The following is a 10,948-nucleotide window of genomic DNA, read 5'->3' as shown; positions in this document are numbered from 1 at the left end:
CAGCGATTACAGCCTCAAGTCTTCTTGGGTATGACACTACAGGCTTGGCACATCGGTGTTTGGGGAGTTTCTCTAATTCTTTGCAGATCCTCTCAAGCTCTGTCAGGTTGGATGGGGAGCGTTGCTGCACAGCTATTTACAGGTCTCTCCAGAGATGTGAGATCGCCTTCAAGTCCGAGCTCTGAATGGGCCGCTCAAGGACATTCAGAGACTTGTCCCGAAGCCACTGCTGGGTTATCTTGGCTGTGTGCTTAGGGTCGTTGTTCTGCTGGAAGGTGAACCTTCGCCCCGGTCTGAGTGCTCTGGATTAGGTTTTCATCAAGGATCTCTCTGTACTTTGCTCCATTAATATTTACCTCGATCCTGACTAGTCTCCCAGTCCCACTGCTGAAAAACATCCCCACAGCATGATGCTGCCACTACCATGCATCAGCATGGGAATGGTGCCAGGTTTCCTCCAGATGTGAAGCTTGGAATTCAGGCCAAAGACTTCAATCTTGTGTGTGTGTGTATGCGTATGCGTGTGTGTGTGTGTGTGTGTATGTGTGTGTGTGTGTGTATATGTGTGTGTACATGTGTGTGTATATGTGTGTGTATATGTGTGTGTGTGTGTGTGTATATGTGTGTGTGTGTGTGTGTGTGTGTATATATGTGTGTGTGTATGTGTGTATGTGTGTATGTGTGTGTGTGTGTGTGTGTGTGTGTGTGTGTGTGTGTGTGTGTGTGTGTGTGTGTGTGTGTGTGTGTGTGTGTGTGTGTGTTTGTGTGTGTGTGTGTATATACAGTGCCTTGCGAAAGTATTCGGCCCCCTTGAACTTTGCGACCTTTTGCCACATTTCAGGCTTCAAACATAAAGATATAAAACTGTATTTTTTTGTGAAGAATCAACAACAAGTGGGACACAATCATGAAGTGGAACGACATTTATTGGATATTTCAAACTTTTTTAACAAATCAAAAACTGAAAAATTGGGCGTGCAAAATTATTCAGCCCCTTTACTTTCAGTGCAGCAAACTCTCTCCAGAAGTTCAGTGAGGATCTCTAAATGATCCAATGTTGACCTAAATGACTAATGATGATAAATACAATCCACCTGTGTGTAATCAAGTCTCCGTATAAATGCACCTGCACTGTGATAGTCTCAGAGGTCCGTTAAAAGCGCAGAGAGCATCATGAAGAACAAGGAACACACCAGGCAGGTCCGAGATACTGTTGTGAAGAAGTTTAAAGCCGGATTTGGATACAAAAAGATTTCCCAAGCTTTAAACATCCCAAGGAGCACTGTGCAAGCGATAATATTGAAATGGAAGGAGTATCAGACCACTGCAAATCTACCAAGACCTGGCCGTCCCTCTAAACTTTCAGCTCATACAAGGAGAAGACTGATCAGAGATGCAGCCAAGAGGCCCATGATCAATCTGGATGAACTGCAGAGATCTACAGCTGAGGTGGGAGACTCTGTCCATAGGACAACAATCAGTCGTATATTGCACAAATCTGGCCTTTATGGAAGAGTGGCAAGAAGAAAGCCATTTCTTAAAGATATCCATAAAAAGTGTTGTTTAAAGTTTGCCACAAGCCACCTGGGAGACACATCAAACATGTGGAAGAAGGTGCTCTGGTCAGATGAAACCAAAATTGAACTTTTTGGCAACAATGCAAAACGTTATGTTTGGCGTAAAAGCAACACAGCTGAACACACCATCCCCACTGTCAAACATGGTGGTGGCAGCATCATGGTTTGGGCCTGCTTTTCTTCAGCAGGGACAGGGAAGATGGTTAAAATTGATGGGAAGATGGATGGAGCCAAATACAGGACCATTCTGGAAGAAAACCTGATGGAGTCTGCAAAAGACCTGAGACTGGGACGGAGATTTGTCTTCCAACAAGACAATGATCCAAAACATAAAGCAAAATCTACAATGGAATGGTTCAAAAATAAACATATCCAGGTGTTAGAATGGCCAAGTCAAAGTCCAGACCTGAATCCAATCGAGAATCTGTGGAAAGAACTGAAAACTGCTGTTCACAAATGCTCTCCATCCAACCTCACTGAGCTCGAGCTGTTTTGCAAGGAGGAATGGGAAAAAATGTCAGTCTCTCGATGTGCAAAACTGATAGAGACATACCCCAAGCGACTTACAGCTGTAATCGCAGCAAAAGGTGGCGCTACAAAGTATTAACTTAAGGGGGCTGAATAATTTTGCAAGCCCAATTTTTCAGTTTTTGATTTGTTAAAAGTTTGAAATATCCAATAAATGTCGTTCCACTTCATGATTGTGTCCCACTTGTTGTTCATTCTTCACAAAAAAAATACAGTTTTATATCTTTATGTTTGAAGCCTGAAATGTGGCAAAAGGTCGCAAAGTTCAAGGGGGCCGAATACTTTCGCAAGGCACTGTATGTGTGTGTGTGTGTGTGTGTGTGTGTACCTGTGGTCCAGTCCCAGCCGTAGTGCCAGTCCTGTTTGCAGGTGAAGTCATCCTTGCAGTCGTCCCACCAGCTGTGGCAGTCCTCCTGACACAGAGGCACGTATAGGATCCGCTCCTTACGCCAAGACTGGTCCACCTGCACAATAAAAGTCATAGAATGTTGATTCATTGGACATTGTAAAGTATAAAATACATGCAGTATAGTCACTAGCTATGGCGAAACTCCTTGATTCCCCTCATCCATTTTTTTGTGGTGCACATACTTTATTTCAGGGGTTGTGCCATGGCTGAGACACCAAGGGGATTCAATTAAGCTGGTCTGGGTTGAACCGGTCTATGGCCCGTCACATGGCTGGGCGAAGCCGAGATGCGCCTCGCTCAAGTTAAACAGTAATCTGCGCCGTTCGGTCTTGTTGTCGAGAAGGCAGCTTGATGCCTCGATCAGAAACATACAATCCCCTTGAATTTCATGACTACTTTTCATTTGTTATCAAAAGCAATCACTTTTGATGTGAAAACACAGAATGCTGCTTATTAACCCTACTGAATGATATGTATTAATCCGACTGAATCCTATTTATTAATCCTACTGAATCCTATTTATTAATCCTACTGAATCCTATTTATTAATCCTACTGAATCCTATGTATTAATCCTACTGAATCCTATGTATTAATCCTACTGAATCATATTTATTAATCCTACTGAATCCTATGTATTAATCCTACTGAATCCTATGTATTAATCCTACTGAATCCTATTTATTAATCCTACTGAATCCTATTTATTAATCCTACTGAATCCTATTTATTAATCCTACTGAATCCTATTTATTAATCCTCCTGAATCCTATTTATTAATCCTACTGAATCCTATGTATTAATCCTACTGAATCCTATTTATTAATCCTACTGAATCCTATTTATTAATCCTACTGAATCCTATTTATTAATCCTACTGAATCCTATTTATTAATCCTACTGAATCCTACTCACGTGCGTAACCTAGGACTACATCACTTTTGTTTTGAGCCGACTTTTCAGTCAGCCAGAACGAGGTACCCGCATCACACCCGGGAGGCAGCCCGGTTTCAAAACGAATGAAATCACTTTTCACCTGACGGAAACCACACCTGCCCGGGCCAGTTTATTCAAATTCCCTCAATGCTGGGGGCCTTTGTCTAGTCTGGCCAACTGATAGATTATCTGCCTAGGAAATGATCTATGCCTTTACCTGCTGTATCCAGGGCCCCAGGTGAGGTGAACACTCGTAGAAGCAGGTGTCCTGGGTGAAGTGTTTCTTGCATTTGGAGGTCATGATACCACAGTGATTCCAGTTAAAGTTGTAGAGGTAGGAGTTATCATCATGGGCCTCCGCACTGGTGTTAGCTGTACAACAGGCATTATCTTTCCATGGAGCACACTACAGGAGGAAAATGTAATTATCCCTCCATGGCGAACACTACAGGAGGAAAATGTAATTATCCCTCCATGGAGCACACTACAGGAGGAAAATGTAATTATCCCTCCATGGAGCACACTACAGGAGGAAAATGTAATTATCCCTCCATGGAGCACACTACAGGAGGAAAATGTAATTATCCCTCCATGGAGCACACTACAGGAGGAAAATGTAATTATCCCTCCATGGAGCACACTACAGGAGGAAAATGTAATTATCCCTCCATGGAACACACTACAGGAGGAAATAACATTATCCCTCCATGGAGCACACTACAGGAGGAAAATAACATTATCCCTCCGTGGAACACACTACAGGAGAAAATAACATTATCCCTCCATGGAGCACACTACAGGAGGAAAATAACATTATCCCTCCGTGGAACACACTACAGGAGGAAATAACATTATCCCTCCGTGGAACACACTACAGGAGGAAATAACATTATCCCTCCATGGAGCACACTACAGGAGGAAAATAACATTATCCCTCCATGGAACACATTACAGGAGGAACTAACATTATCCCTTCATGGAGCACACTACAAGAGGAAAATAACATTATCCCTCCGTGGAACACACTACAGGAGGAACTAACATTATCCCTTCATGGAGCACACTACAGGATGAAAATAACATTATCCCTCCGTGGAACACATTACAGGAGGAACTAACATTATCCCTTCATGGAGCACACTACAGGATGAAAATAACATTATCCCTCCGTGGAACACATTACAGGAGGAACTAACATTATCCCTCCGTGGAACACACTACAGGAGGAAATAACATTATCCCTCCGTGGAACACACTACAGGAGGAAAATAACATTATCCCTCCGTGGAGCACATTACAGGAGGAACTAACATTATCCCTCCGTGGAACACACTACAAGAGGAAAAGAACGAACATAGATATAGATTCATCGTTAATTTAAAGATTAATAAATGTATGCAGTTTTCCACCATTCCACTCACTCTACTTCCACACACACACACACACACACACACACACACACACACACACACACACACACACACACACACACACACACACACACACACACACACACACACACACACACACACACACACACACCTGTTGATAGAGTTGTCCTTCGGCGCCAGGCTCTTTTTTGTGGTGTTTTGCATCCATACACATGTTGAGCTTTTCTAAAGACTGAGCCTGGCTGGCCAGGGAAAGCAGCAGGATCAATACCCACCACATGTCTCTACAGCTGGGTCGGTGGAGGAGAGAACACACAGATACTAACTACACTTCTATCAACACACTGCATGGGTAAAGCACACACACACAGACACACAGACACACAGACACACAGACACACACACACACACACACACACACACACACGAACAGATGAACAACCCAGAAATCTGCTAAAAACACATTGAAAAAGATGTCTAACAGTTAGTTAGTTACCTGCTGGTCTGTTACAGGAGGAACATCTTAGTGTTGTATTAAACCTTTCCAGCACACACATTCTTCACAAAGCATAGTCATCTTAATAATCTGTCAATTTACTGTAAATCTCACACTCTCTCAAATTAACCAACATCTAGACATATGATAAGCATGAGCCAATTAGAATAATACAACAATGGATTCACAATACCTTGTCAAATGTAGTGGTGCAGAAGTCCTGTTTCAATCACCTAAACGTGATTTTGAGTCCTTTACAATGGCACGGCAGCTTTTGTAACCTCAGGTGTGTGTATGATCATATGTGTCCGTGGCTTGTGGGAAACTCCCTGACATGCAACCACATGAGAATGGTCTCAACGGAGCAAAGTCTGCCTCTGGGTGTGTGTGTGTGTGTGTGTGTGTGTGTGTGTGTGTGTGTGTGTGTGTGTGTGTGTGTGTGTGTGTGTGTGTGTGTGTGTGTGTATTGTGAGGTCTCTCTGTGAGGGAGGTTTCCTGTTATCTCAAGCCAAGGTCTCAGCCTCGTCACGGTAAGATTCCATCCACCAGTAGTTTATGCACTGAAGGTGTGAAAATGGCAGCATGACCTGATAGATTACTGCAGTAAAACTTCTAGAAACTTTAAAACAAATCACTCTTAAAGAGAACATGTCCTGTGACATATCTAACACAGGATGTTGCAGTTATCTGTCATCGTGTAACAGTGTTGCTAACGTCCCTATTCTCGCTCCTACCTGGGCTCGAACCAGGGACCCTTCTTCACATATTAGCAACTGCATTGTTACCCATCGCTCCACAAAAGTAGCGGCCCTTGCAGAGCAATGGAGACAACTACTTCAAGGTGTCAGAGCAAGTGATGTTACCAATTGAAACGCTATTAGCGCGCACCACACTAATAGGCTGACCACACCACTCGCGTCGCGTGCGTTGCAAAATTAATGTTGAAATCTATGTTATTCAATCATTGCACCCACACTGTTCGCACACGCCTTCGAGCGTCTGCGTTGCCAAGGGCTAAAATAGAAATCAGTTATATTTCTGACACAGATCGCGCTGCAAGTCCTGCCTCTCCCATCTCCTCATTGGTTTCTGGAAGCAGGCACCAACATGTCATCTCCTCATTGGTTTATAGAAGCAGGTACCAACATGTCATCTCCTCATTAGTTATACGCAAGGGGGTGAGCGAAAGATGAACCAGGTCAGTGGCGGTAATGCACCTAATTTATGAAAGTTGCCAATCGCAATATAGAGTCAAGAGAAGAAAAAGCCTGGAAGGAAGAGAGATGACTAGAAACGATTCGGTTGACCGTTTTATGTGTGGATGAATTGTCGGAGTAGAGGACCTTGTGCATTTCAGGTAAAATAACAACTCAATGTTTATATCCCAGGACAAATTAGCTAGCAACAGCAAGCTAGCTAAATAGGACAAATTAGCTAGCAAGTGCAAGCCAACTAGCCATAAATGTTTAATGCTTTTTGACCTGTCCCCAAATTAATATAATTGGTTCAGAGTTTGTTATATATAATGCGTGTAACTCCTCAGGTTTATGACAGCTGACTTAGAGGTCAGAGTATGCATACTATGCAGCATAAAACCGTTATCACCAAGCCTCACATAATATTTTCTTCACTGTTAATTAGTGAATGTGGAAATCACTGGTTTACTGCACCCAAAGGTCATGAGCTCATATTAAGTGTTTAACTTTATCATGTGATATGCATTTCAGGCAGGGTAATTATTTCAGGCAGGTTTCAATGTCCTTCAAAGTCACATTTGCATGAAGAAACTACCTATAACATACAGAGACAGGTGTAAAGTATATTTTCTATTCAAAATAAGTTCTGAAACTATTTTTTACAGTTTCACAGAGAGTAGCTACCCCTCAAGTGAAAGCTTAATGAAACTAAAGCGTTATACATAGGTGTGCCTGCTTTACTTTCTCGCAGTATGGTCAAAGAGTATGATCATCCTTGCAGTTTATAATCTATATAGTATATAATTTAAACCATTGAGAACGGTTCATAAAGCGGAATCTTTTTGAAATTATATGCCTATACACCCGGAGCGTTTACAAACGAACACCGATTTCCGGTCAGTTGAAATTTCTATTTTGACAGCAAGACGGGATAGTGGTTTTACAGGTAAGACGGTGAACATTTACAGTATTTTTATTATTGATGTAACGGTATAAGATATTGTTTCGTAACATAGCTAGCTGGCTAAACTTAGCTACATTATGCAGGATGAAGAGTGTTAGCTAGCTAGTTAGTAAGACAGATCTGTAATAGCTTAGCAGATACCATTTAAAGCATGCAAAACCCAAACCGTGCAGTACTTACAGTAACTAGCAATGTAGCTAACCTACCCAAGTTAGCAGATGTTAGCTAGCTATGTTGAAAACATTGTTGTGTCATTTCTTACAGCTATCAATCGCTAGCTACACCCCCCAATCAGTTTTTTTGGGTCACTGAAACCAACGTCTGATCAGCTGTGTACTAATCTAGCCAGGTCTGTTATCTAGGTGGGTGCTGATATCTATCCTGCCTCAGGGAAGTGTGTTTCCTTTCAGACAGAGATGTCCATGCTGTTTCCCTCGCTGTTTCCCCGGTTGACAGAGTCTCTGTGGTTCAACCTGGACCGGCCGTGTGTGGATGAGACAGAGTTACACCAACAGGAGCAGCAGCACCAGACCTGGGTACACACACACACACACACCGAGAGAGAAAACACAGAGCAGCACCAGACCTGGGTACACACACACACAGAGAGAGAAAACACAGAGCAGCACCAGACCTGGGTACACACACACCGAGACAGTAAACACAGAGCAGCACCAGACCTGGGTACACACACACACACCGAGAGAGAAAACACAGAGCAGCACCAGACCTGGGTACACACACACACCGAGAGAGTAAACACAGAGCAGCACCAGACCTGGGTACACACACACACCGAGAGAGTAAACACAGAGCAGCACCAGACCTGGGTACACACACACACACCGAGAGAGAAAACACAGAGCAGCACCAGACCTGGGTACACACACACACACCGAGAGAGAAAACACAGAGCAGCACCAGACCTGGGTACACACACACACACTGAGAGAGAAAAGACAGAGCAGCACTGGCAGGAGTCACAGAGCCAATCTGAGTTCAGACCAACACTGACCTCTCTCTCTCCCCCTTAGTTACAAAGCATCGCAGAGAAGGACAATAACCTGATGCCTATTGGGAAGCCAATCTTCGAGGTATCAGAGCTTTAAATAACATTTATTTTAGTCAGTCACTTGTATTTTCATCTAATAGTTGACCCAAATGTATATGAGATGTGTATGGATTTTGACCAAGTGTCATGAGATATTACAAAGGGTGACTATGTTCACATTTTTTATTTAACCTTTATTTAAGCAGGGAAAAATCATTGAGACCAGGTTAACTTTCACAAGGGAGCCCTGCATATACAATTACATCAGACAAAATCTAATACAATATAAGAAAGACAAACAATTACATTCCACAATAAGAAGGTCCCCAAACAATATTGTATATTGCCAGAGATGCACCAGTACATCCAATTGTAATGTATTTTGTAGTTGGTTCCATGTGCTGGGTGGAAAGGCATTACAATTCAATAAAATAGAGAAGTTAATGTTTGCATTTTGTGGTTATTCCTAACAGCTCCCAGATTAGGTAGAGTCATTAGGGTCAGAGGAGGGAGGAAAAGCACAAGCTTTAATTATACCATCCAAAGACAGTGTGGAGAGGCTACAGTAGGAGAGAACAGCACATACAAAAGTAAAACACTAGTGTTTGTGTTGCTCGCTAGCTCGAATTCAAACCAAGTTAAAGATGGTGATCCTAAACCCCCTACCCTGTGTGAACTTGGGCATGTTGATATGGTGGTGTGCTACACAGAAAGGGAAGATTACCAACTAGGTTTTATTATCTCATGACATTTCATTCCTCAAATTATACACACAGTTTACAATTTTGTGTCAATGTTTGGATGAAAATAAGACATAGTTGTCCTTTAAATTATACCAATGTCAGAGTGCCTTGATGACAGCTTTGCACACATGGTGGCTACTTTGAAGAATCTGAAATATAAAATATATTTTGATTGAACACATTTTTGGTTACTACATGATTCCATATGTGTTATTTCATAGTTGTGATGTATTTGCTATTATTCTGCAATGTAGAAAAAAAAAATTAAGAAAAACCCTTGAATGAGTAGGTGTCCAAACTTTCGACTGGTACTGTATTTCTGTTGAGGGGTGTTTTTTTTTTCATTTTCCATACTCACTCTGGGGTGTGTGTGGCTTTTGTTTTTGTTCTCTGTGGGTGTGTAGCAGACATTTGACGAGGAGGAAGAGGAGGAGGATGAGGATGAGGAAGATAGTGAAGAAGACTCTGAGGATGAAGAGGACATGCAGGACATAGATGAGATGAACGACTACAACGAGTCACCGGATGACGGCGAGGTCAACGAGGTCTAAAACACACACACACACAATCAGGGTTTAGGGGTCACGTCTGTGGAACAGTATCTAAGGGAAATACTAGAACCTCTTATTATACATTTGAGTCATCTCTCTGTCATCTCGCTCAAACTGCAGGTGGACATGGAGGGAGCAGACCAAGACCAAGACCAGTGGATGATCTAGACCAGAGTAATCCTCGCTACTCTCTGATTTCCCCTTAGTAGATCTTCAGCAGGATAGGTGCTCATCTACTCTTCCTGACAGTGTGTCTTGGCTGGTGAACTTTCCCTGCTGTTCACACCCACCATGGAACACGACAGGGTGAGCTGTGTGATGGTTTACTGCATGGAGAAAGTGCATGTTCTCTCATTCAGTGTTCTACAGTTGCAATGTGTGAAGACTGAACTGTAAAAGTTTCTTCAGATAAGTGGTTTTGCAACATTAGGAAAAAGAAAGCGGCCTCCACCTCAACCCCCCCTCTGCCAGTTCTGTCCTCCCCATCAAGTCGAGACAGTCAGACCCCTTGTTTAGACTACACACACATTTAACTCAAGGACATTGAGTGCGAACTCACTCCCCTCTCTGGTGCTCGTTATTCTGTTGGAGTGTGTACTTTGACACCCCCCAGCCGCCAGTCATGTGTCACATCTGAATGGGTTCTCTTAAAACCGCTGAATGGGCATAAACCACAGCCTGTACACTGCACTTGAGTTGTGTGTGTGTGTGTGTGTGTGTGTGTGTGTGTGTGTGTGTGTGTGTGTGTGTGTGTGTGTGTGTGTGTGTGTGTGTGTGTGTGTGTGTGTGTGTGTGTGTGTGTGTGTGTGTGGCCAACAGAAACCTGGAGAGTAAGAACACGTGCTACAGAATGTCAGTATTCAACAATTTGTAAAAAGGAACTTAACAGAAGCTCAGTTGTATGTAAAGTAAATAACTTTAATTGGTCAAGTTTCTTATGTAAATAAAGAAAAACAATGTACAGAGAATGTATGTAATGGATTTATTAATGCAACAGACAGACCTGTAAAACACGCGAGAGACTGTCAGAATGATATTCAACCAGCAGGGGGCACTAAGCAGAAAACAGCAGAAGACTAGTAGGCTCCGAGAACAAAAGTAAGTTGC

At 42.7% G+C, this 10,948-nt stretch overlaps 2 protein-coding genes across 3 annotated transcripts in view; one reads left to right on the top strand and one right to left on the bottom strand.

Moving 5' to 3' along the window:
- The window catches only part of LOC139382938 (folate receptor), a 6,815-nt gene extending 1,168 nt beyond the window's left edge, over positions 1 to 5,647 (bottom strand). The window contains exons 1-4 of the mRNA XM_071127212.1: positions 5,530 to 5,647; positions 4,992 to 5,130; positions 3,667 to 3,855; positions 2,434 to 2,569 (exon numbers count right to left, since the gene is read on the bottom strand). Coding sequence (XP_070983313.1) covers positions 2,434 to 2,569; positions 3,667 to 3,855; positions 4,992 to 5,120 — 454 coding nt within the window. The 5' untranslated portion in view covers positions 5,121 to 5,130; positions 5,530 to 5,647. The remainder of the gene's footprint in view (positions 1 to 2,433; positions 2,570 to 3,666; positions 3,856 to 4,991; positions 5,131 to 5,529) is intronic.
- A 1,574-nt stretch (positions 5,648 to 7,221) lies between these two features.
- Positions 7,222 to 10,809, top strand: LOC139382389 (anaphase-promoting complex subunit 15). 2 transcript variants are annotated; one of them, XM_071126398.1, is made up of 5 exons: positions 7,222 to 7,478; positions 7,907 to 8,032; positions 8,531 to 8,590; positions 9,695 to 9,835; positions 9,962 to 10,809. In XM_071126398.1, the coding sequence occupies exons 2-5, from the start codon at positions 7,913 to 7,915 to the stop codon at positions 10,007 to 10,009; spliced, it is 369 nt and encodes a 122-aa protein (XP_070982499.1). In that variant the 5' UTR covers positions 7,222 to 7,478; positions 7,907 to 7,912; the 3' UTR covers positions 10,010 to 10,809. The 2 variants fall into 2 exon arrangements, with proteins under 2 accessions (XP_070982499.1, XP_070982500.1); XM_071126399.1 differs by having other exon boundaries at positions 7,421 to 7,478; positions 9,695 to 9,826; positions 9,962 to 10,241.
- The last annotated feature ends 139 nt before the right edge of the window (positions 10,810 to 10,948 follow it).

This window comes from Oncorhynchus clarkii, chromosome 24 (genome assembly GCF_045791955.1).
Source record: "Oncorhynchus clarkii lewisi isolate Uvic-CL-2024 chromosome 24, UVic_Ocla_1.0, whole genome shotgun sequence".
In the NCBI taxonomy this organism is placed as follows: domain Eukaryota; kingdom Metazoa; phylum Chordata; class Actinopteri; order Salmoniformes; family Salmonidae; genus Oncorhynchus; species Oncorhynchus clarkii.
Note: the sequence above shows the minus strand (reverse complement) of the source record. Positions and strands in the feature narration are given on the sequence as shown.

Coding starts and splice junctions, on each gene's coding strand:
- LOC139382389 (XM_071126398.1), top strand. CDS start 7,913: ATGTCCATGCTGTTTCCCTCGCTGTTTCCCCGGTTGACAGAGTCTCTG. Junction 8,033..8,530: donor AGCAGCAGCACCAGACCTGG/GTACACACACAC, acceptor TCTCCCCCTTAG/TTACAAAGCATCGCAGAGAA. Junction 8,591..9,694: donor TTGGGAAGCCAATCTTCGAG/GTATCAGAGCTT, acceptor GTGGGTGTGTAG/CAGACATTTGACGAGGAGGA.